Source organism: Numenius arquata, chromosome Z (assembly GCF_964106895.1).
Source record: "Numenius arquata chromosome Z, bNumArq3.hap1.1, whole genome shotgun sequence".
NCBI classification, from domain to species: Eukaryota; Metazoa; Chordata; class Aves; order Charadriiformes; family Scolopacidae; genus Numenius; species Numenius arquata.
Window position 1 is genome coordinate 78097176 of NC_133616.1, and position 26895 is coordinate 78124070.

The 26895-nt window shown below is 38.0% G+C and overlaps 1 protein-coding gene across 2 annotated transcripts in view; it reads left to right on the forward strand.

The window, feature by feature from the left end:
• Window positions 1–764: 764 nt before the first annotated feature.
• The window catches only part of ATG10 (autophagy related 10), a 79676-nt gene continuing 53545 nt past the window's right edge, over window positions 765–26895 (forward strand). Inside the window, exons 1-4 of one of the 2 annotated variants that reach the window (XM_074166389.1) lie at window positions 765–805; window positions 2486–2602; window positions 2770–2895; window positions 7816–7935. In XM_074166389.1, coding sequence (XP_074022490.1) covers window positions 2782–2895; window positions 7816–7935 — 234 coding nt within the window. In that variant the 5' untranslated portion in view covers window positions 765–805; window positions 2486–2602; window positions 2770–2781. Of the gene's footprint in view, window positions 806–1835; window positions 2379–2485; window positions 2603–2769; window positions 2896–7815; window positions 7936–26895 lie in introns of those variants that run through there. The other variant, XM_074166390.1, reaches the window with a different exon arrangement.

Genomic DNA, 26895 nt, shown 5'->3' on the forward strand with positions numbered 1-26895 from the left:
GCCATGCCAGACAAGACCTTACTGCTGAACAATGTATGGTTTTGTAGACTCGTATATTTAAAAATAATTCTTCTAATGTTCCTGTAGCGAAAAAGCTTCTGTGCTCCTACCAAATTCTCAGATCTAAAAGCAATTATGAAGATTGGTTAACAAAATGAACACTGAAATCCACATTGGCCAATTCCCAGGAAGAGCTCTGGATTACGTTTTTGGTGAGATCCTGCATTTCTTCATATTTTCATCCAGACACCACCGTTTTGGATTACTCTTCTACTTACCCTCCATGTTACAAGACTGTGCTTGGGTGACTTGGACATTTCACCTTCCCTGCTCCTCATCGTTGTGAGGTAAAAGAAGTTAACAGCATGTATTTATATCGTAGGGAGAGAAAGGCGGTTAAATCTGCAAAAACTGGTGAGAAACGTTCAGATTAAACTGGCATGGCCGAGCTTCTGGAAGCAAGCCAGCCTCACCCACGTTTACCGAGGGGGGGGCTAACATTTTTTTGGGGTGGGAAGAGACCCTTTTCCACAGCGCTCCCGCCTCACACTCCGCTTCACACAGCGAATATGGAGGGTCGGGCTGGGGGATGACCGGCACCGGACGCTCGACGCGCTGGCCCTGTCAGCGCTATCGTCGGCCCCATCGTCGGCCCCGGCTTCCCGCCCTTGGCTGCGGGTCCCCCTCAGGGCCCACGGCGCGCGCCTCCCCCCGCGCATGCGCAGCTGCACCTCCCGGCCCGCTGCGGGGCGCGCATGCGCGGCGCGGCGCCGGCGGGAGGAGGAGGAGGAGGAGGAGGGTGACGGTACGTGGAGGGCGGCGCGGAGGGGTTGCTCCCTCCCGCTCTCTGCCCCCCCCCCCCCCCCCCCCCCCCTTCTCTAGGGCCTTTCTCGGGGTGTGCGACCCCCCCCCCCCCCCACCGCGCCCCATTTCTTCTCTGTCGGGCTTCGCCCCACCCCACCTCACCTCAGGCGGGACGGGGCGCCCGCGCCTCAGGCCGGGCCCCGCCGCTGCCTTTCCCCCGGCACGCCGCCCCCGTCGCCGGGCTGTCCTGGCCCGTAGCCCTCCCCCGCGGATAGGGGGGCCATGAGGAGGCGAGGGCCGAGACGGGGGAGCCGTGCCGGCTGCTCTGGTGAGGAGGAGAAGGAGTCGGCCTGGCCGGGGGCTTGCCCGGCCTCCCCGCTGCCGGCGGGGCCCGTGGCCGAGTGGGACGGGTTGGGATCTGCTCGCCACTCTATATTTATAAAGGGGTAGTTTATGAGAGGAAAGGAGATACGCTACACAGGTGCCGGCAGCCTGGCACCTCTCCACGGCTGCTAATTTCCTGAAGCTCTAGCTTTGCTGAAGTTTTAAGCTCTGCTTAAAACATATGTGAGAACTGTGCACTCATTACGGGCACTTCCCACAGTTTTGCAGTCCGTCGTCTGGACCGGGAAATTTGGGAACTGCAGAAACATCTACAGTGTCTGTTCCGCACTTTCTTGACATTCAGGTAGCACAAACAGAGTGATGGGGGCTTGGGTTAACTCCCATTTAAGATAATGTATTTTCAAGTGCTAGATAAGTAATCTATGTCATGGGTAGACAGGGTGACGGTGTGATTTAGGGGCAGATCCTGAAATAACGAACATTGCAGGAGGTGCTGTTTCCTTTGTATTTCTTGTTAGGAAAAGTTGTGGTCTAGTATTAGTAGTTACTGAGTATTTGTGGTGCTGCAGTGATGCCCAATGTCTCTGACCACATTGAAACAGCTGTATTTATGATGCATCCCCTTTGAGAGGAACGAAGAAAGTAAAACTGTCCAGATTCTCTTGAGTTTTTCTGTTCTCTTTAAGATCCTGGGATAGAAGCATGCAAGGGCTGGGGAAGGTCATTTGAAGCACTCCCTGAAGCCACCTTGCTGGGCCATTGAGAGCTGTACTGAGCAGGAACCGTTGCTTCAGCTGGACTCTGATGGCCATGGTGTAGGCTCGAAGTCCATAAACACTAATGTTGTTAAGCTTTGTGGAGCTGTTCAGTTCTGCAGGGAAAAGGTAGTAGGCCCTTGGAAGTAGCCCACAAGTGGATGCATGTTGCTGGTTGCCAGTTGAACCGTACTCTTAAGGAAACGTGTAAGGTGGTACTGTGTCCAGCTCTGGGCTCCTCAGTACAGGAAAGACAACACCATACGGGAGCAAGTCCAGTGAAGGGCCACAAAGATGATTAAGGATGTCTGACATACGAGGCAAGACTGAGAGCTGGTACTCTTCAGCCTGGGGAAAAGTCAGTGGCGTCTTACGAATATGTTTAAGTACCTGATGGGAGGGAGTAAAGAAGATGGAGCCAGACTTGTTTCAGTACCATGCAGTGAAAGCACAAGAGGCAATGGGCACAAGCTGGTACATAATTTATTTTCATTTAAACAGAAGAAAAATTATTTACTGCTCTGGTAATTGAACATCGGAACAGGTACCCTAGAGACATTTTGGCATCTCTGTCTTTGTAGGTAATCAAAACCCAACTGGAAATGATCCTGAGCAACCTGCTGTAGTTGACCCTAATCTGAGTAGGGGGATCGGACTAGCCAATCTCCAGAGGTCCCTGCCAGCCGCAGCCGTTCTGTGTATGTATGATTCTCTAATGTACTTGAAGCAATGTGTCTTTGTTTTACTTCAAGAAACAGTTTTTCCCCCCAGTGCTTTGTTATTTTACTATTCAGTTGCTATAATTCAGTGAAAGTTTTTATTGTTCGTTTCTTCCGTCAGTGCTAACATTTAGTTTGCTCTGCAGATATCCTGTAGCATGGCAGGTGAAGAGGACTTCTTTTTGGAAGAAAAAAGATTCAAGCAGTACTGTGAAGAATTCATTAAACATTCACAGCAGATAGGAGATGGTTGGGAGTGGAGAACTAGCAAGGTAAAGTAATCACAGTGTTAGTTTTTAGATACCTTTGCTCGCCTTTTTGAGCTGGTGACAACCACCACAGCTGGAAAATCCTTTGAGGAGGGTTTTCAACATGTAAATTAAATGGCATTTTACACAGCTGGTCCAAGAACAAAATAGTGCATAGATGGTCTACATGAGGTTTTAAGCCAGTACATGTACTGAATAGGGATCATGTATCCAGAAACAACTTCTGGGATGGCCAAGTGCACCTTGTTGTATAACAAAGGGGTAGGATCACCTGAGATTATTTCAGTTTTGATCAGAAAATGTCTTTAAGGATTATAAAGCCTTAATTATCAGTATTCCTAATGATGGGGAAACAGTCACAGCTCTCATAAAGCCTTTCAAATAGTTGGCTATGCTAAAAATGGAATTTTTTTTAAAAAAAGCTGTTACTTTTAATCTTAACTGCCTAGCTTCATCTTCCAGCTGTTGGTAGCTGTACATTGTTTATTAAGCTGAGGATGCTTCTTTTATCAGATCTCCCTGTTTTGGTACTTTAGATTCAGGTCAATTCATCCGTTAACCTTGTCAGTCTAAAAGCAAAACATGTTGAGTTCCCTGACTATTTGATGTATTTTCCAATATTTTAATCATTCTTGTGGATCTCCTCTGAATCCTTCCCGGTATATAAAAATCCTTTTTCAACTGTGGGCAGAAGTAGACAATGAATGTTGTATCACTCTGAAATTCAAACCCTCCTACCCTGGGCAAGGACTTGTGGTTATATATCCAAGGATCACTTTAACCCTTTAAGCTGAAAGAGTGCATAATCTTTGTTCTAGATGTGTGACTTGATATTTTGTAATAAAATGCATGTTAGTTGCATACAGCAACCAGAAGGATCTGTCTGTATTAGTGATCAATCCTCATTGTTTGTTGCTTCCCCATAACTTTCAAAACTCACCAATAATAATTGCATGTTGTTTCTAGGTCATTTATCAAAATTTTAAATAGCGTGGGGCCAAGACTAGTCCCACAGGACCCCATTAGAATCACTTCTTTTATGATGATTCCCCATTTTTTAAGTTACATTTGAGATCTAGAAATGAATAACTTTTTTATCCTTTAGTGTGTGTTCGATTATTTTGTATGTGGTATTAGTTTAATTTTTTAATTTCCACTTGTGGAATCAACATTTATCTTATGGAAGTCTGAGCATATATTGTAACAATTTTTATGTTTATCAACATGTCTTTTTAAGTTACTCTGACAAAATCTATATTTTGTCAAATAAGTGCATTTACTTTATTCTTCTGAATTCTATATGATGTCTTCCATTATATTGCTTGGGATGACATCAAGCTCATCATACGTACATCATACGTGTAAAGTTACACGAATTAGCCAGTATATAAAGATATATTGACACATGCTGGCTTTTTCTAAAGTTCTCTGAAACTTTCACAGTGCTCGAAGACTTAAAGAAAATCAGCAGTTCTTGTACTGATTTAAAAATACCTAGTGATAGCCACCTGATGCTAATGACCTCTGAAATGAAAACTTCATAATAATTATGGCTTATGGCTACATAACTTGTATTTGTTCTATAATAACAACAGAAATATTCTGAATACTTGCTTTTCCTAGTTTGAATGCTTCTGTTGTTGTCCATCTGATAAATCCACGCTGTTCTAGGATTTCTTTTTGCCACACTTTTTTTGATGGGTGGGCAATGCTCATATGTTCTCTTGCTTCTCTGACTGGTTTTCAGTAATGGATGGTTTGGGATACTCATTATTATCTGTATATTTATTTTTTCTGCTGTAGAAAACTTATTGCTCTATTTTTTTTTTAATTTTTTTTTTAAACTTCAATGACTTTAGTGGTTTCCCGTGTTTTCATGAATTTTGGGGAAAACAAGCATGCTTATACCGTTTTGAAATGCAGCAAGTCCCAGAATAAATGTATGCCATCATTTGTACATAAGTAACTGTGCATTAGCATTTGTGACACATTCATCACAGATGAAACAGAATTTCAGTAAGAAGCAGGATCTTGGCCTTAGATGCATTCTGTTTAGAAGTTTTTAAAAGAGTGCAAATATTTGCCAAGTGTGACAATGCACCCTTTCTTACAGGCAACATTTTAAACTTTAGATTTCAGTCCAAGGCTATATTTGTGAGGATTTATTCAGCAAAGAAAGATGCTCTGAGCCTCAGTTGGGAATTTAATACATAGGTCAAAGTTTGAACTTTCTGTGAAATAAGAAGCTTTGCTGGAAATAGCAGAATGAGATAGAGTTTTGTTCTCACATAAAAAAATTGTAAGAGGTTTTTTTTTTCTAATGGGCCAAGTTGGTGAGTCTGTGATTTCAGTGTGTGATAAAAACATGACCATTGAGACCATCCATTTATAGTATGTAGTCTGGGAAGGAAGCTTTTAATTAACAAGATGTCTCATTGTCTTTTTTGCCTTTTTTACCAATATATGTGTTGTGGGTAGTTTGGGGCACTCTTGATTTTGCTGATGTAATGCACTTGGATCCCATTCCTCATTCCATACTCATGTGAATAGACCCATTGAGAGCGATAAGACCACACAAGTAAACCAGGCTTGTAGAACTGTGTTTTTGTGTCCTATGTTTTCTGTAAAGATAAATGTAGGTGATGAAATACTCATTGCTTTTGTGAAGCTTGCTCTTGTGGCATAAGCTTATACAGCCCAAGCAGAACCCTGTATTTGGAGCTGTAAGTTAAATGTTAAATGTTATTTTCTCTTGTTTTTGTTTTGTTTTGTTTTTTTCCAAGAAGAAAGCTGTAAAAAAGCACCTCTACTGTAGGACCTGATGGAGCTAAACTTGGGTGCTGTCATTAGGGATGGATAGTTAAATCTCGGCTGTGAAGGCTATCTGCCCCCCCATTTGCTTTCTGCTTTATGATTGTTTAATATTTAGTTGCATTAATCCAGGTGATCGTATTGAAGCCTGTTTCAGCTTGCTTTTGCTCATGATACTCACAAGATAGCTGGAGTAGAAATGGACTGACTTTCCATGTTAACGAGATCAAGGTCCTTGCTTAAGTATTGATTTATTTGTGGGGCAGAAGTGTACAAAATACGTAACACTTTGGAGAATACAACAGGAGGGATGCTTCTGTTTCCTGCCAGCTCTCCTCTAGCCCCTGACATGCAGCTATCAAATACAGAGGCTGCTAACTCCACATTTCCAGCTATCCATAGGTATTTTTTCATGGCGCTCAAATACTACAGAGTGCAAAGGCTGTGGAGCTTTGCTCCTTTCTGCTGACAGGAAGAACTGGTTCAGGGAGGTGAACGCTGTATCTAACCTTTCTCTGGCAAAGCTCCTTCTGCCTTGGGGCATTTTACCTCTGTGGGTGGCTGTAGTGCTTTCTTTGCTACTCTTAGGGGGATAAACACCCACACAGGTAGCTTTACTCCTGCTGACACTTGCATCAAGCTCCTCAAGGAGAGACTTGACAGTGTTGAGACTGAGCAAAAGTGGCTTTTGTATCACCAAGTCAGGCTTAATTTTTCTGTCCCTGTTGTCCTCTGCACACTTGATTCTTCACTGCACAGGATGCAGTTGGTTCTGCAGCTGGGACGTCCAGCAAAGTTTGGCGGGTTCATACTCTTGATGAGAATTAGTGAGAAAAATAAGGCATGCAGTGGAAGTTCTGAGCAATGTAGTTGCTCACAGGATGATTCATGCTTAAAAATTCGTGGACAAAAGTACACATAGAGAGCATTATCATGTTTTATGTGTGAAACTTGGTAAGAACAAAGTAAACAAGTAGCCGTAGCAGATTTTGGAGTTACATACATTCTACAGTGTCCTTGAAAAGAGAGAACTAGTGTGTCAGAATAAAATGCATATTGATTTAAAGGTCAGAATATGTGAAGTAAACTGTTAGCAATGACAGATTAACCAAAGAGTTAAATTATAGTTAAATTTGCAGCCTTGTCAAGTAATTTAATGCTACACTAATGAATATTGTAAAGAGACTGTTCTGAATAGAATCCTTTTTCATCAGACATTGTGCATATGCTTTCTGTGTTTGTCTAAAATAAAACATAATGAAACAGCTAATAAAACCCCAATTTATTTGTTTCCTTTGAGAAATAACTTCTTAACATGCAACTACTGTTCTTTGTGTTCTGTATTCTCTCTCTCCCTTTCAGAGTGTATGTTTCTCCAGTGATCTGTTGTGAAACTTTTTCTCTCCTCTTACTGCTCATTAAAAAAAAATAATGTTTGTATATGTGTGCAGATGATCAGGTCAGCAGGGGGGGAAAGCTCCTAAAACCTTCTCCTGCCACTCTGAAGTTGCACAGGGGCCTTTTACAACAGTAGACCATGTGTCCTGGGAAGCAGAACTGGGAGAAGGTACAGCTTTGTCTGTTTTCTCTTACGCTTGACCCTTGGAGGTGATCAAGAGAAGGGAACAAATTGTGACCCATCAAACATAAGTTCTGAAGTGGGGTTTTGGTTTTGTTTTTTCTAGGACATTAAGAAAGTTAGAGGGAGAACAGAGCAAAAATAAACCAATCTGCCAAGAATTGGGAAGTTTATACTAGCATTAATGCATTGCTTAAAATTGATAGGTCAAAATTGTTAATAGCTGCTCATCTCTTCATGGCCTTAGTGCACTGTCTTCCAGTTCTTTGGCACTCATCCTGATCCCAGGTAGCAGTGGTCGTACTCAATTAGTAGCTATATTAAATTTTATTTTTACTGTTTAGGTCTTTAACACAAAAAACTAGTGTAAACTACCTGTGAGAAGATGCTGAAAAGCAATGCAGTCATTGGTGCCTATAAAAAGACTTGGACCTTATGCCTAAATACCATGCTCTGTTTATTTTCTAGAACAGTGATGGCATTTAGCATTTTGCTTATGTAATTTTTTTTCCTTTCTTGTTTTCTGAACACAGGACCTTGGTGATGGTTATCTTAGTAAAATACACTTCCAAGTAAGAAACAGAAACATTCCACCAGATCTCAAGGAGAAAAACAAAGATAACATTGAACAAATGTTATTTGCACATGTTGAAGTAAGTACAGATTTTAGACTTTTGTGATATAAAAGAAGTCATGAACAGGATTTTTTAAAATGCTATGCTATTAGATTAAGTCCTTCCAGAAAGACTTCAGATCTTAAGTTGCCAGTGGCTTTTAATTATTCTTCCTACAGTTGTTTTCATTCAGGTGTACAGCTATATTGGTGGTGGAAACTGAGGGGAAATGGAAAGGCTCCAGCATCTTTTACCATGGAAGGAGAATATTTCTTTGCACATTCATTCACTAACATTAAGGAAATTTTTTTTTTTTTTTGTGGCAAAAGATTAAGCATCAAGATTTAGTTAACTTAGAGGTAAATAGTAATTAAAAAAATAAAATGGAGGTTAATATTAATTTGAAGTGACATTTACTGAATAAATAAGTTGTGTATAAGAATTTTATACTCAGTGCATACTGTTCTACTGTGGAAGTAACTTAAAATACTAAGCGATTTTTTGAAACTGGTGGTGGGAAATAATACATATTTGGTGTTCTTGAAGTAGAATAAACTTTGTTCCAGATAATGAAAACTGTCCATTGAACTCAGGGTGAACTGATCAGAATAATTATTTTCTTGTTTGGTTCTACATTAAACCTCCAGATTATTGACTAGTCAAGTTATAAACAGCAGAAATTCACTGCCTTGTTATGTTGCCATATATGTGAAAAGAAATCTTGGATTATAGTTGACTGAAAGCGGTGTATTTGATATATTTTAAACTGTTGGATAGATGGGTGTGGTGTATTTTCCAGTTACCTTTTTCTGCAACAGTTCCTTTTCTTTTTTCATCAGCACACTGATTTTTATTTTTTTTTCCCAGAGACACTCTGGTACAGTGAAATGAGTATTCTTTGGCCTAGTTTCTGAAGGAAATGGCACTTAAAACAATCATCCTGTCTGTGATGTAGTAATTTCTACTGATTTTTGAGATCGCTCACTTTTCAGAGGTGTTTTAAAGAGGGGTAGATATCAAAAAGTATTTAGTTCTTAAAAATTTTGTGAAAGCAGGTGGCTAGCTAGATGGAAGTGACTTCTACTGGCAGGTAGAAGTCTGATCTTTATGTTCTGTTTGGCTAGTAAGTGCAAGCGCAGGACTGGACGAAAGCAGCATCTTGGTCTTTCAGAATGCCGTGAGGAACAGCTAGGGTTCACATGACGTAAGTAAGCTCGAAACAGGGCATGGTTCTGTTACCAATAAGACAATTAGTTCAATTCACTAAAAAACAAAAAGAAGGGAAAATTTTACAGCCCCATTGCCGATACACCAGCATTGATATGAACTGGAATCCATATAATCTTTAGAATCATTACCTTGCATTTGTTTGATAAATACCAATTGTAAGCATAGCATGTAAGTCATCTGAAAGGTAGTTGAAACATTTTTGATTTTCCTTTAATTTAAATTCTAGTATTTCTTAAAATGAAGGCTAATATCAATGCTTCAGAGGTCGTTACTTAATTGTCACTGTGGCAGTGTTTATAAAACTTCTTAGAACAGATTACTGTTTATATTCAAAATTGCATTTAATGATTGTGATTTTTTTAATAATGAATCATGTCTTCATTACAGAGTGTATTTTAAAAGAACATCTTGTAAAAAGCTATTGAGTCCTTCTGAAAAGAAGTACCAGCTGTAAAAAAGCGTCACAACACAAAAAAGGCTTCAGAGCCTGTAACATACTAAAAGAGTTTCTAATATACTTAAATATAATAATAAACAGTCTTTAATATACTGAAATATGATTCCAGGCCAAACTCTATGGTTTATCAAGATACTAATATTAATTATTACCCCTTGAAATATCATGCAAGATTCCCGTGTTTTGAATCATAGAAATGTCTAGGGTGAAAGGGACTAGAACATTAGCTAGTCCTCTTTGAGAAGGAGCCTTTGTTCATGTTGCATAGTAGCAGTAAAGATGAAGAGTGAAGCAAGAGAAAGGTTTTAGAAAATAATGGAGGCTTTAAGACATGAGGTTATGCATAAGAAAAAAAATGGAGTTTCCTCTCCCAAGTGTTCACTGCCTAATAGAGATTATGTCACATTTATATTCTTCATTGAGCTGAAGGGTAAGCAGACTGTTAGAGTTATTTAATCTAGAAAATGAGAGGCACACCAGTAAGTTGGAAAATGAAGTTTTTTATGGATACGTATAGTAAAACTATATATTTAGCACTAAGGGAAAGATGGAAATGGTGACTGTAGAGAGGATAAATTTGCTCAAGCACAGCAGTGTATATGTAACATGCATGTTCTTTTCTATAGATGTTGAATGCGAGAGTCCTGTTGCACTGTTCTAACAGTCTGTTATTTCAATTGGTTTTGTTTTTTTAAAAATACGTGTTGGACCCATAAATCACACGGTGTTATGGAGTTCCTGCAATCTTTTTCAAGAAGTTATTGAAATACATTCTGGTGAATGGAGTTCAGCAAAAGTTGTGGCCTTGGTAGAACTTGGAAAGCTTTCCACTGGTTTTATGGTTTCAATATTTAGCATTTTTTTTTAATTAGAAAATTTATAAATTTTATTTTTTATGTATTGGGTCTAAAGGAGCTTTAGATAAGAATTTAAATTTATTTTGGAAAAACTGTGGATTGTTGTCTATGATAGTTGCATGTTGCACAATTTTCAGTTTCAGAATTACTGTTGTGATCTAGATTTTTCTACATTATATCTACTGTTTGTGTCTTATGGAGATATTTCCATCCGTCAAAAGTCTGATCTTCTTCAAGGCATGACAGGAGATAGAACGCGTAGTTTTATGTAAGATAATACACTAGGAACAGTAAGAAAGGAAAAATAGGAAATTAATATTGAGTAATCAATATCCATTGTTGGAAACAACCAGTGTTGACAATAAGACAAGGAAAAAATGTTCTGTGGTATATGACAGGGCGTAAGAGGCTACAACGTTTTCTTCTCCTCTTCCTGGGAATCCATCTCAGAAGTTACAAATGGAACATTAGTTTTGGCAGGAAATGCGAAAATCAGGAGGAAAATCAGAAGACAAATTTTTGAAGCTGGGGAGGAAATACAGAGACGTTATCCATATAATTCCTATTTAAGTAATTGAATCGAAAACACATCAGAGAAGAGGTGATGCTGAATAAATCAGTGAATATATCCTGTTGGAGAAAAAAGCACAATTAGGATGTTGAAACAACAAAGAAACAAAATTGTTACTGTGCTGTTCATTTTTAATCTGTGCAGAGATACTGAAGTATAATGATACAGTGCAGAAAATACATGTAATAGCTGAAGTAACTTAATGCAAATAGAAAATCAATTGTCAGTGATCACAGTATCAAAAATGTGCTAATCTATGGGATCTCCAGGGAACCTGATCAAATTATTTGAAAAGTTTGTTTCAGCTCATTGCTCATATGGACAGTTATTCCAACTTTCCATGTTATTGTCTGGTATCTAAATATTTGGAGCCTTCCTGATGAAGGAATGATGAATAACTATGTACTCTGGTCTTTTCTACAGAGCAGTCTGTATTATGTGGTACGCTTGGTTCCATTTGCACAAGTTATGTTTTAATCTCAAAACCAAGAATAAAATTCTGTGTGGGTTTATTTTCTTATTTTAGACATCTGCAATATAGAGCTTGTCATTTAAATCTTTGTTTCAGCCTGGGTAGGTAAAAAAGGGTTTTGGTTTATAAATCAGTCAACTTATTTTAGGTATCTTCTCTAGGAGAAGATGACTCTAAAACTGTCTGGTTTTCTTCACTGATGATCAAGGGAAACTAGATGGTTAACCTGGATGTAGATGTCTGCATTTTGTCATGTCAATTTCATACGACACAATACGGATCTGAGCTCATTAAAAGTAGTAGTAGTTTTTGCTGGTGATTTCACTGAGTGCGTGTGATGGATCTGCACATGATAGTATGCCAAAGTACCACCCTTTTTGGGGTGGTAGTGGCGTGGGTTGCTGTATTCCAGCTTCTTAGGAACTTCTTGTACAGCTTCCCGTATTGCAGGTATTGTGAGATCAGCAATGTCAAGAGGATCAGCTGGTTGGCAGTAAGTTGCTGTAATGGGAGGCAGCCTGCTCTGTAGGACCAACAGGAATACAGCAGAAGCCAAGAACAGGTTTGGGAACCACTGCAGCAAGTTGGCATATTACCTAGTACGAGGCCAGGTTTTCCATTTTCCGGAATGTGAAGGCTTCTGCCTTGCACGTAATAGTTAACTGATGGTTTGTTCAGCTCATTGGCAAGCCTGCAGAATTCAGACTGTCTCCTTATCCTTTCACATGTCAGTGAACCTTTGGTATCTGCTGCTTTCCAGACACATTCTTGCTAATTCCTGAGCTGTCTTAGGCAGTAGAGTAATTACCTTATGAATGCGTATGAGGTCTGTATAGGGTGTTGGGAGGTGTGAGAAGGCTCACAGCTTTAAGTGGGTACAGTATAAACGTCATGAGTTGGATTTTATTCTTTATATTGAAGTGACCCTTAACACAAGCTTAGAGAAAGGTAAATGTAAAAAAGGATTTATGGCCACATAGATGCACTGTCACTATAAAGGCCACGGGATCTGGAGACAGGTATGCTTAAATGCTAATATCTACTTAGAGCAGTTTAAGAAAGGTTCTCTCTTTGTAGCTGGCAGCCACTGAGTTGTCAAGCCATTTACCTAACCAGATGTCTGGGGATCCTGTTTCATGTAGACCCTATCCTTCCATTTGCCACCTTAGTAGAAAAGGATCGAGAATGTTCCTCTGGAATGCCATTCTCTGAGCTCTGTGGATTTAGTTTAATCATGATGTTGTGTTATAACATCCAGATTGGTCAACAGAAACTACTAATGACATTGTGACTGACCATAAACAAACTTTTGACCGAGCTTGTGGAGGACACCCTTCTAACCAGTGAGATCGAGTTCAGTCCCTAGGATAGGAGCTGAAGATCATAAATCTTTTAGAGTATCTTCCAAGATAATAAAAACAGCATGAGATGCAAAGCAAGGAACTGATAAAAACACAGGGTGCCATTTGAAAATTTTCACGTTGCAATTTCGTTCTGGTTATATTTTTTATTGAATCAGTTGTTTTCTTTCTGTGCTGTCCTGACTTTATGCCAGATGAGTGTCATCTATACTTCTCCACAGACAGCATAAATCTTGTGTAACCACCATACTGTGTTCTGGCTAATTCAACAACAGTCTTCAGTGTCTATTCTTTCTTGATCCAAATCAAATCTGTCCTGCCAAGAGATCTGTCAGGGTCTGTATCAGTGAACATGGAATTGTGTCTTCTTCTGTGTAGCTTATTTCATATGTGGAAACATGTTTCAAATATTTCTATATTGACAACTTTATATTACCTCAATTTATAAATGAGATTCATACAAGTTGTTCATCTCAGGCTCTTCACTGAGACTAGGCGCAATGATGCCTTGCTGTGGGAGGTAATAAGTTTGATGAACTTAACTTGGGTTTGATTTTGAGGGACACCATGGGTCTGCTGTCTTGGCTGTGTGAGGCAGTAGCTTCTGCTTCCACTGAAACTGGAGTCTTACCCTCCTATATTTGTGGTTTTGGTTTGGTTTTTTTTTTAACTTTCAATCATCTTTCCCTTTTCCAGTCTAAGTATGGCACAGTGAACAGAGGGATTTTTTTTCTCCTTATAACTAAAACTATTCAAATTCTACAAAGTCATATTTCACGTACTTTGTTATGAGCCCAGGTAGCCAACTGCACTGAAACAGTGCCTTTCGTTCTAGACTTTAGCATTTACCATCAGCTGTATCCAACTCCAGCTTTTGTTAAGTGCTATGTAGACACATTTTAAGCAAGGACAGAACAATTACATATATTATTATGCGAGTTGTAGATAAGGTGAAAAATACTGTACAAAATTCAAAATGAAGATAGTCCTCCTGTCTCAAAGAGCTTATATTCAAAAAGAGTAAAGTAGGAAAATCTGGATTCACTTTGTGCATTCTTTTTGTTTCTTATTCAAATAGCTCAAGGGAAGCAATAACTTGGAGTAATAATTCTCTGTGTGTGGTTTGTCTCAGCTCTTCTGGGTATTGCAGAAGAAGTGAGTCAGCGTGGAACCATTTCTGAAGCTACAGCCATTACTACTTTGTGAGGAGTGGGCAGGTTGGGAGTGTTGAAGGTCTGTTAATATCTGATGTTGCCTGTGGAAAATGAGCACTGAGCTTCACAAACATGTTGATTAAGTTATGTATTTACTTCTACGTGTACTCCACCTTTGCTGGCAGATATTCATTAGTGTTAGTGAAGATCTGCCTGATGGAGGATGTGAGAATCAGTCTGACATCTTTCTTAAACTTTGTTAATACCATGTGATTTGCTGTTCAGCTGTGCTGTTCAGTTTATAACAACTAGAAAATTACAATTCTTAGTAATTATTAATCATTTTTTCTCTAAACAAATCCAGTATTTTTAGAATTAGGAACAGCTCCTTTTTTTGTGCAAAAGTAAATAAGATGAACTCAGTGTAAACATTTTTGTAACCACAGTATTTGTTGGATGGTTAAAAAACGTGAATTGAAAACCCAGTGAACAGTACTTAAGGAGAAAAATGTAAATACTTGTAATGGAATCCAGCACTCGCTGCAGAAGATAATGAAAGGACCTTAGTGAAGAGGGAGAAAATCAAGTATTACATACTCAAATGAAACATCAGTTTGTAATGAATGATCCAAGCTTAAGAGCAGTGGAGTTACTCAGAAACAGGTGAGTTTACCCTTAGAATTTTCTGAAGTTTCCCTGTTGCTCTGAGAAGGGAAGTAAATTATGTTGCATCTGTATTCGACCCAAAATATGTTCCCTTGAAAAACTGATATGGGAAGCTTTGGTTGCTTTGATAGGGAGGAAGTATTTTAATTTCAATTTGTCTCAGATGTACTCAGGCCTGTTTCATCATGCTTGGCTCCCTATTCCAATACCATTAGGTTTCCCAGGAATGAGATCTTCCTTTGGTGCTGCTGCCCAAAATGTTGCTGGTCAGCCTTAATTGGGCCACAGTACGTGTTTGTGCCCCATAATTCTGTGCTAGTCAGGACAGTGTTTGGCCCCATCTTCCAAATTCCTTAATGCTTCATTGTTTAGCGTATCTACCAGCAACCTTTCCAAATGCCAGGTCACAGAGAAAAAACCCAAATTGTTGATGGAAACCTGTGAAAAATAAATCAAGAAACCACTTACTCTAAGGAGATCTAAAGTGTGTTGCAAAATGCAGTGAAAATGCTTGTGATTTTGCGTAAAAATGTATTAATCTGAAAATGGAATTAGCCTTTATTAAAACACAAGAAAATATTCTGGTGTGGATTTTATTAACTGTGTTCTACATGAAAAGGCTTGGCAGAAGAGTGACATTGTTTAGAAATATCAGGGCTGGAAGAAACTTCAGTGTAGATATTACACCCCTTACTTGAGCTGGAGAAACCTCAATAAAGGAAGAATGCTGTGGTGACAGAAGTCATTTGAATCCCAGATATGTCCTGCTCCTGGACTCCTTCATTGATGAGATGTCTCAGTCCTCATGGAAGAGGCTAAATGCTTCTGCTCTTCTGAAGTTACGGAGACATGGGAAGTGTTTGCCTCCCATGCACAGACCTTTGTAGATCATTTTTTGTGTGTCGCTTTGGTGTCCTTGCAAATCCTGTTAACAGTAGTTACATTTAGTTTTCAACAGCTTTGATGACATGCTGTTGGTTTGACTATCATTGTGGGTGGTGGGAGTCTGATCTTAATTCTTTATCTTACACATTATTTGATTGCTGGTCTGTTTTACCCAGTAGGATATGCTTTAATAAATTTTCACAAACATTAGAAATTATATCAAAGCAAATATAGAAACTAATTATGAAGCTTTTGGGAGAACTGAAGCAGCATGTTGTATGACCTCCAAAAATGATTTCTCTCTAGTTTACGTGTTAGCGTAGAGTGATTTCAACTTTTCATCTGCTATCTTAGTATTCAGAGTTGTCCCTTAATATTAGCAAGTAAGTGCTACATCAAACACAGACAAAGATGCTCTAATTTAGATTTGGTAACTGAATCTGACAGTTTAGTGAGAGTTACCATGGCTGGAGGCCTGGTGTAATCCCAGAAGAATGTCTTCCTTCTGCAATAAATAAACCTCCAATTCCTATGGAGCACACATTGAGACTCTGGTAAGCGAGGACGGTTTTCCTAGAATATGAACTTTGAGAGACTAGTAATAACCAGTGACAAAATTATTTATAAGCTCCCTTGTTTGGCCTGGTGATCCTGCATTATAGATATTAAAAAGAAGTATTGTTGCTTTGTTTCCATTTAGTGCATTTTCCCATGACATTTAGAAAGTTGTTTTGAAGAGTTTGTATGGGTGTTTTTGGCACATCTAGACAAAAAATATCCAGACTGAAGTCTTTAAACTTTTTTATTTCTTCAAGTTAAAATTTAATTAAATAATTTTTAATTGTGATTTAATTTCATAAGTGTACAGTCTGTCTTTTTTGTGTGCCCTTTTAATAAGTTATTTGTTATGAGATTGTAAAAAATTATTTTTAAAAGTTGTGCCAGAGCGGAATTCAACAGCAGCTCTCTTTGCCCTGTAGATTATGCTGACTAATCTACCTTAAAACTGGGTGTAATTGCATATACAGAAGAAGTATCAGAGATACATAGGCCACACATTCAGATAGTTACCTACCTGGGGTATGTGTTTCTCCTGTCAGTTTGCTAGGGTAATGTCTTTTTTTACAAGGCTTGGTGACTTTTGCATCAAATGTTTTGAAGGCCACGTGTTTGACATACCTTGAAAGCTGGGTAAAATGTCCAGAGATTCCAACTTCTGCAGTTTTGTCAATGGAAGGGCTTGTGAGAAATTAAAATCTTGTTTTTCTGTTTTCAATTTAAAAATACTTCTGTAGTAGTCTTAATAGGAAAAACTGTGATAAAAATAGACACTTCTTGTTTGTTGTGTTAATGATTTTTGTAAAAGTTCACAATATGGTGGTTTGTTGTTACAATGTATTGTTCCCTCCCGCTTTTTTTCCTCCAAAAAAAGTTCAAATTGACCTACCATGAGTGGAAGAGATACAGAAGTGATTGGCATTTCAACAGTGCTTACGGTGGCATATTCAGCTACACCTATTATATTACTTAATGTATGTTGTAACACGGTACCATTGCGGCATTTCCTAAGCACTGCTGTACATGGGGATAATGGGAATGAAGAGGCTGGGGGGGGACACCATATCAGTAGGATACAATGATTCTTCATCACGTATGAGCAAGTAGATACCAAACACTGCTCCTGTTAAACCTCCAAAACTAGGTTGTTGAAGAGTTGTCGGAAGCTGTGCACTACAGTGTTTTTACCTGGTACAGTTCATAAATGGGGACCAGCATGTGGTTAAAAAGCTCACTAGAATGCGTAAAAGACACACATGCGTTACTCTGAATTTCACTATCACAGTTTGCTTTATCTCAAAATTGCGTGCATTTTCATATTAAGATGACTGTACACTCCAGGATTCAGTAGAACACGATACATACTGGTGGTAGTTATTCAGCACTGATTAATCACTGAGATATGCAAAAAGATTACGCTCCAAGCATGTACAGTGAAACTGACAGTGATGTTAAATATAATAGAAAGAAGATTAATGTTAAAATTCTTGCATTCCTAAAAATGATTCTTAAAGTGTGCTTCGAGTAATCTGGCCTTAAGAAGGTAAAGGGAAGGGAGTTTTAAGCAATAGAAATAATTTTGAAATTAATTGCTACAGAATTATATTTTGGTTTGGCCAGTGTAGGATATGGAGATGTAAGAGAGCTGCCCGAATCATGAGTAGCTTTTTGGAAGCCTGGGTTTTAAAGCGTGCTTCTGTTTTATGCCCATATATATGTCCTAAGTTAGTGATGGTGGCAAGCAGGGATGGAGGGAGTGGAGAAGCATGGTCCTTGCTCCCAGCGCTCTGGGTGGCATTGCCGCACCAGCGCATGTGCTCTGCCAGGTGTAGATTAGTTTGCTCCCTCCCCACAGAGGGAGTCCTGAGGGAGGTTGCAACACCCAAATTGTAATTTCAATATTTGGCTGCTCCGGGGACAGTCTGATGACGTGCTGTCCTAACTCCAGGCAGAACATTGTCTTTTTGTCCAGACTGTATTTTTCAAACGTTTATGACATTAGCTCACAAACAAGAAACATGACACTATAGTATTTGTCAATACTGTTTTACCACAAAGGAAACAAAATCACAATCTAGTCAATCTTTAGCATTTTACTTTTTATGGTGAGCCTCAAAATACTTCATATTGCCAGTCTTGCGTATATGCTTTCCTTTGTTTCTTTTAAATTAAATTGTACTGGTACAGTATTATGCTCCAATTTTCTAGGGACAATGCTCATCTGTATTGGAGCAATACTCATATTTTGGCCAAGTGCCTGCATTTTGTGATTCTGTGATTTTGTAGCAGCGTTACATGATTCATCTTTCAGCATGTTTGGGTTATTCGCCTGCATCACACAGGTCATGGTGGCTTGGAGTGAATACTGCAGATTTAGGGCCTTGGCTTGAGCAGTGTTTTCCTGAGAACCAGGCAAAATGGCCAGACTTCCACATGTTGCTGCTTTGTAGACGATTCCAATGTTAAAAAGCTTATAGATTGCTTGTTCTTTTTGTTTCTGAACATTATTTTACTTCTCTTCGAAAGATTATTAAGTAATGGTCCCTTTTGCTGTGTGAAATTGTATAGCGTGGACTGCAGGTCAGCAGACAGTCGAGAGGACTTTGCTTGCTTCTTGAGGTCAGACTGTGGTGTTCCTCAAGGACATTGCAGTTATACTGTGTAATCAGTGCATGATTTTGAGGTTTAGTCCTTCATAGATATAACTAAATAGCATTGAAGTTGATGGAGATTTAGAATCTTCTGCTGCAGGAAAATATGATCTAGAGTTACAAAATGTTTTGCTATCAATAATTACAGTACCTTATCTTTCCTCGTATAGACATGCACACAATGAGGAAACACTGCTTTCTTACCTTTTAGGAGTCAAGTTTGTAATATATGTCCTTTGAAAATGTGGCTATGAAAATAAGACTGGACTGGTACTCAAGATGATACTACCAAAGCAGAGTGTTAAAACTCGGTACTCATGTGATTGTGAATGCCCCAATTTCAAAATTATTATTCTAGTTTACAGAAGAAATGGATTTGGTTCTGTGAATTTGTATGAGATGCAGGTGTTTTCCTGAATGAGCAAGACAATATATCTTTAACACATAGCAGGTATTTTTTACTTGAATTCAGCTTGTTGATGTTGTGTAATCTTTCTGCCCTGGTTTGCCAGGGACTAGTTCAGACAGTGCTTAGACATATTCATTGACAATTTAAATGAGACACTCTCACTTCTGCTGTATGCAAGGTACTGAAAGCACATTCTAAGCAAAGGGAACGTTGTTTAGATGTTCGTATATGTTTGGGGACAGGAAAATACAATGCTTAGCATAAATGGATGTCTGTAAGCAGGAGCGTTTTGCTCAGTGGGTTGCCTTTTCATGATGATCTATGGTGGTAGCAGTGAATAAGTAATTTGAATTAGCTCAAGCATCTTTTACTATTTTCCTCTGAATTCTGGAGGAATACCTAATGTCATATGGTAAACAAGATTTAAATTTGCTTTCTTAAAAAGAAAACATTAAAGTGTAAAAACTCCTTGCGATCAAAAGAGAGACATTTCTGCTGGGTAAGTGATAAACTACGATACAGAAAGACAGCTCTAGTATAGGAAGGCTGTGGCTTGTGAGAGGCAAAGGACTTGTGCTTTAGGTAATGGGTCATATTTTATAATGTAAGCTTTGTGTCCATCTAGTAATTTTTGTAATATGATAATTATTTATTTCCATCCATATTTTTTATTTTTCTTTATTTGATATCTTGCCAGTAAATTTTTTTCTGAGACATCTGAACCTAGCTTGCAGACTGACAGGGAACAAAAAAACACCTTCAAAGGAAAGCACGGTAAAAAGCTTAGAAATCACCAGAAAGCGTTAACGGCTCTGTTGGCTGTTACACAATGGGATGCAGGAATTGCAATAATGTTCTTCTTCCATCTGGTGCCTGCAAACTTGCTGTTTTCAGAGGCATTCAATGCTGTAGCAAACTGTTCACTTATTCATTCATGTGTAGCTACCCGTTATTCTTTGGAAAAGACTTGGGTTGAAATCGGCTCAGTTCTTTGTTACAGAAGTGCTCAGTGTCAAACATACTACAAGAAGATGTCAGTCCAAATGCAAATATCATCAAATTTCAAAGCGTCTCCGCATGTTGTATATATTTGGAATGTACTGTGAAGGTGTAGTCCCAGGAGTGAGGATCTTGACTGACAATACTCAAAGGAAAATCATGCAATATCTGTGCCAAAATGTCTGTCTTAGACTGAAATTTCAATTTCCGTTTTAAACTTTTTGGCTTATGTTAGCTAAAATACCAGCCTTAAGTTTCCTTCTTTTCTTAGAATCTCTGTATTTATTTTCTTTGTCACATCTGGAATGGTTAATTTGCAGGACTGTGAGATAGCTACTGACTGGGAGGTGTCACTCTGAGAGGCCAGAATGGTTTCGTGAACTAAAGGTTGGGGAAGAGCTGAAGCCAGCACTTTTCACTCCCAGTAGCAAAAGGAGACAACTTTGTTTTGGAACTTGCCTCCTCACTCCCTTATAATTGCTTGCCAGTTGGGGCAATATCGGGATTGCCAGTTCTGTCACTTTACTGGAGAACAAGGACCATCACAGGTCCTCAGGAGGAATATTGGAGGAAACAAGGGCCCCAGCCTGCTGGCAGGGTTAGTATTTACAGCTTTCATAGGAAATCTAGTGGAATCTCTCTTTTAGTGGAAGCTTCTGAGTACGTTGTGCTTTGAAAATTCAGTCCACATAGGCACTTACATAGAAACCTGCTAATCTAAGTGGAAGTTTCTAATTTTGAGAGTTTTGTCCCAAGATTTAGAAGCTCATGCAAGGTTAGTTGTCCTGAGTAGTTATGCAGGTTTGCAAGAATGAATACAAGAGCAAGAAAAAGCTACCTACATAAAATCCTAAATCCCAGGTGGGATGCATGGAATACATTTAAATATCTCCCTTGTGGGTTCCTTGTGCTTCAGCAGTGTCACAACATGTTTTTTAATGTATGTTTAATGTATGTTTAACTAGCCCAGTGATTAAGATGTAGAAATGCAGTTAAAGAACAATTAAAGACACTATGCAATCAAAATTTTAATCCCATGGTCTGGTATTAGGTGGAATTATTTAGCTTTCAAAAACAAATATTACAACTACAGCCATTTAAATACAAATGTAAATGCTAAAGACTCTCATGAGTTTCTAATTTTTAAAGTATTTCTATTTGCTGTCTGTTACTAGATGCTTCTTTTCATGTTCTCCAGGTTTTTTCCCACTTTTGGAAAGCCTATAAACATACTTGCCATTTAACATCAAAGACATAGGTTTTGTATAAACCATAACTGCACAAATTTGAATTCTAGGAAAAATGTTAAACATTGGAAAGACAGGGATGCAAAAGGTCTGCTATACCAAGACTTAGGAAGGTATAATACTTTCCTTTGGATTGTATTAGAAAAACTGTTTTGATCTGATTTTCTATGGTGTGTGTTTCTGTCTCTACGCTTGCCTCTACTCAGAAATTCTTCCATTAGTGGAATGATGTTAATCAGGTTTGAGCGAGGTAGAGGTTTTTTAAAGATAATTAAGCTTCTATAAGTTTTGTGGAATTAAATGGTTGAGTAGAGGACAGAGATCATAGAAGTTATCTGCCTGAGGGAGAACTTGCAGCATGTGCTGATAACTTACTATATGCCAGAGAATCCACATTGAAAGACTTTATAAATGTTCCAGCTGAAGGGAAAACCCTGTCCTTCCTTGGACCTAAAACTTGGTTGACCGCAAGATGCAAATCTGAAGGAAAGAAAAATCAGTGAGACAAAACATTTCAAAACAATTCAAGGTAATTCTGGGTGTACAATATTTGACAAGCAACTTGGTGAGCAATTTCAAAATATTTTGTCATGCGGATTTGATGCAATCTGAAAAAATAAGCATGAGTTGATTAAAAAAAACTGTACTTACATAAATAAGAAAAAATGAAGATTTTTTTTTTTTGCTATTGATTTTTTTCCCCCCTGTTTCCTCAAGTACCCATACTTTGGGAAGACAGTGCATTTGACTAACTGTGAGTAAAGTCTCCCGATGGGCAGCCTTGTAGCCCTGTCAGAATATGCTGGGTATATGGATAGTACGACACTGCATTCTTTGGTGAAGCCCAGCATAACTTCAGTTACGTTTGTCCCTGTGAATGAAGGATTTGACTGTGCTGAACCTTTCTGGTAGCATTTTGTGTACTGCATTGTTATAGGTATTCTGGGCTTGCTAAGTCTGTGCTAAATTTCTGAACGTGTATGATCCTATCCAAAGCTGCTCTGTGTGTGTGTGGTACTAAAGTAAATCCATATTCTATACAGCAAGTGCAGTGATTCTACCAAGCTTTGTTACCCAGTTCTTATATGAAATATTCTTCACACTCTTAGGAAAAACATTGGACTTATTAGGGTGTTAGGCATCTCTCATACTTAAGGTAGATGGCTATCTTTGAAAGCAAGATGTAACGGAAATACTCTTTTTTAATTTGGTATCAAGAATACTTACTTTCCCTGTCATTTTGTGTATTTGAAAATTATTTTTTTCTGGTTGATTTTGTAATTTTGTAACTGCAGTATTGCACGGGCATTGGTTGCTGTAGCAGATTTCAGAGCAAGGATTTATTCAAATTCTATCCAGCTTTCACAAAAGCTAACGTAAGGACTTGCTGTACTGTGAACCGTATCTGATTCTGCTTTAGAGGTAGCAGTCTTAATAGCCAGACATGCAAAGCTCTTTAATATCCAAATTTTTGAATCGAAATGAATCATGCCTTACTGATGAAGTAAAGGTATTTCTAAACCATGTCTTCAAACACGAGCTAGTCTAAACTTCTTTTATATAGAGCTTCTTGGGCGCCTGGAATAATCTGGCCATGAGTAATCTAGACAAAGTATTTTTTGCTACTGCTAATCAAATTTCTTATATTAGACTTTTACTCCTCCATGTTTTTCACCTCTTTCACTAACATTACTTATTTTCTTTGTCTTTACACAAAAAGAGCATTCTGCTGCCACAGCAGAGTCTCATTACAGAATTTTATTTCAAACCCGTCTCTAGAAATACCTCTAAAACCAGCTAGACTTCAATGTCATTTTTTTAAAGTCTTTCTGAAAACTGCCCAGATACTACTGTGATGGAAATAGTGGTAAAAAGGAAGAAATTGAAAAATAACATGAGTGGGGTTGTTATTGATGTTTTTCAGTTAATGCACTTCATTATCTTCAATTGAAATCCCTGTTGTAATCTGATACACTTACTATTCTGGAAGGTGTCCTCACAGTATTTTATTTAGCGGGTACTTTCAGATGTTGTCCATTGATGTTATTTTAAACCCTGTCTGGGAACTAACATCTACCTGTTGTTTTTGAAAGGCAACCCTTTATCATAGATCTCCTAACTATGTGTAAACATCAATTTTATAAGAGTCTACTGTACTGACAGTTGTTTGTGTTGTAGGTGTTCCAGTGAATGGTATCTCTTTTCAGTCTGGTGTAGAAATCTTGCTGTGATGAGTTGTTCCCTTATACATGTGAAGTCCTTCATAAAGGACAGCACTCTTCAAAGATATAAATAATACGTAATTGAAAAGCATAATCAGTTTTCTGTAGTGATTGAAGAACATTTAATAACCATACATGAGTAATACAACAAAGTGCTTAAGCAAATCAAATCAAAATCAAGTGCCTCGAAAATTTTAAAATAATAATTATTAAGAACTGAACACTTAACACTTTGAACTGAACTCACTAATAATATGTAGACATACATGGAATGAATGGATGGATAGAAACAAGTGTTAAGAGTAGGAGGAAACTGAGCTGATGAAGTACTTTGGTAAGGAAGGGAATGAGCCCATTCTAGTCAGTTAGAGACTACTTTTGGAGCGGTTTCAGACTGCCAGAAATTGGATTACAAATAGTTTCATTTTCAGGATCAGGAGAAAAGAATGGTGGGTTTTTCCTCCCTTCTTTTTTCTTTACATATTTTGATCTGTCTCTGAAATTTTCCTCTACCAGCATCAAAGAAAAAGTATTTAAATATATACTATTTCTGACTGTAGAGTAAATAGCCAGTTCTGGAATAGAATGTTTGACGTTAAATAGTAATTTAGTAATATGCTGGAGGTTCGAAGTATAGGTTAAATTTTATGAAATGTATTGAATTAGCCAATAGTGGATGCCACTTAGAGCGGGGAGAACCCTTGCAAATGGATTCTCCCCCTATGCTCACCCAGTTTGCAGTTATATATTGTATGTTGCAAATAACAGAGAAGAGATAAAATAAGAAAACATTTTCAGATGTTTCAAACGTGGCTGTAACAAGGAAAAGCTTAGGTTGTAAGCTGTTTTTCATGGACCTTCTATTTATTCTCTTTTCGAAGGAGTTGTAAGTGCTTACTTCTGGAGGCGGAGTGGCTATTATTCATGTATTGCTGTAGACATAATTAACCTCATAGAGAAGTAGGATATTATGTTAACCCAGGCAGAGTATCATACTAATATGGCTGTGTTCTTTCTGGTACCTGAGGCGTCTCTCCAGAAGTTGTGAACATTCCTTTGCTGAAACAGATGATTCATTCTGATAATGTCAGGAAGCCAAACAATATAATAAAATTACTGCATACACTGAATAGTTTCCATCTGTCCATACCTTCCCTATTTGTGTTCAGTAGAGTGTTATTCCCTGAACTTACTGTAAAATAAGCAGGAACACATGTAATCCTTTCTCTCCTCTTATTTTCCATCTTTCCCTTTGCTGCACTTTATGATGTTTTTCTTGACCATTTTTAATAATGGTAGACAAATAATGGTCATATCCATAGAATTTGGAAGAATACAGAAAACTTCCTTAACACATCTCTCCAAAAATAGATTAGGAAAAATATTTGTTATGGAACTAGAAATCAGTTCTGGAGGATTTGCAACTTTTTAGCTTAAAAGAACAGTTGAAACAAGAAATTTTACCATGTTAATAATAGCATTTGAAAGCAGACTTGTAGAATTATTTTTTCCCCACTAGTCTATTGCAAGTGGTTTGTTGATAACTATGGCATTATTAAATTTAATTATTATTATGGTATTCTAAAAATGGTAAGAGTCTCCTGTATGTAACAGCTCATGGATATTTTTTCAGCAGTTGGGTTTCTTAATGAGCAAAAAACCTGAAATTCTTTCGGATTTGGTTTTAGTACGCAGTAAGAATTACAGAGTAGCTGGCCTTAGAAAACAAGCTCGAGTGGGTGTATCATGAATTTGTTCTGTTTAAAAATGAGAGACAACTTAAGTATTTAAGTTTCTTAATTTCAAAAGGAAAAATTGTAATTTCTTAAACATATAGAATGATTTTGGCTGAAGCATGCTTTGACTTCCTTTCAGTTGAAAGAGCAGAGTAGTCTGAAGCCTAACCATTGTAGCAAGACCATCAGGAAAATAAAGCAACCTTAAGGAATGGAGCAAAGGTACAGCTTAGTTGTTTTAGATATAAAATAAGAATTCCCAGAAAGGGAACCTGCTTTATATCGTGAAAATAGGACTGAAAAGGTGCTAAGACAAATGTCAAAAGGTCCTTTAACTCTGCATATAGAGAGATTAAAGAAAGAGAAGGAAGCCCAGGGAAAAGATGGCAGACAAAATTATATTTTACTCTCTCCACCAGGTAAATGGAAATGAATTCCCATTTCCAGTGAAGACAATTTTAGAGAAGGCAGGATGGCTAATGAGAATGGGATTGTATGTAGCCAGAAATTACTTCGATCAAGGGGGAAGCAAAATCTGAGAGGAGATCGTGAACTAGAAGGCAAGAGATAACTTCTGCCCTAAAATTCCTGCTAGGTATCTCTCTTGTTGGGTGGTAGTGTTGAAGTGCAAAAAACTGAATTGTTTTTTGCTATTTAAAAAGGCAAAAAGCTATAGGTTTATTAGCCTAACATCAGTGGTAGTCAAGGTTTTTGAATAAATTCTTAAAGAAGAAATTAGTGAAGGTTGAAAATGGAATTAAGATGGAATGCAAGATGGGTTTACAGAAGCTAATGGATATATTGAACCATTACCTATTATTTGGCAAAATAACTGATTTATTGGAGAAAGAAAATTCAGTGTTTCTAATCCATTTAGAGTTTGGTAAAACTTTTTATATTAATACCCCACAGGAAAACAAAGCTGAATATTAATACCATAAAAATTCATCCTTGGACAAATGTTTTAACTAGTCATTGTAGTACTGGAAGTAGGAGAGGGTTAAGTAAATTTGCTGATGGCAAAATATCTGGAGGCACTGTCGATACAGCGGAAGATAAGAAATTCCTACAGAGAGAACAAGAGGACCTTGAGGACTGGCATAACAGAAACGGGATGAAATTTAGTGGTGCAAAGTATAAGGTCATGTACTTGGGGAGTAAGGATAAGATAATTCTGTTTCAGAAGCTCGTGGCTCATTAGATGGAAATCACTGAGAAGGAGAAAGAAATAGGTGTTTTAGTTGGTCATAGGGTTACTGTGAGCTGCTAACGGGCATGAATGAAATAAAGACAGTTTTAGGTTCTGTCTGGGTGTTGCTCTCAGCTGAAATTGGTGTTATACAACAAGGATGTTGAGGACTCATCTGTTGTGCTGTATGTTTAATTTCTGTTACTCTCACTTAAAAAAAAAAAGGGAATAAAAAAAAAAGTAGAATTTTTATGGTGATTGGTAAAATCAGATTGGGAAAAGCCTATTGTATGAGAGGAAAAAAAAAAAAGCCTGAAAGAATATAATTTTTCTCT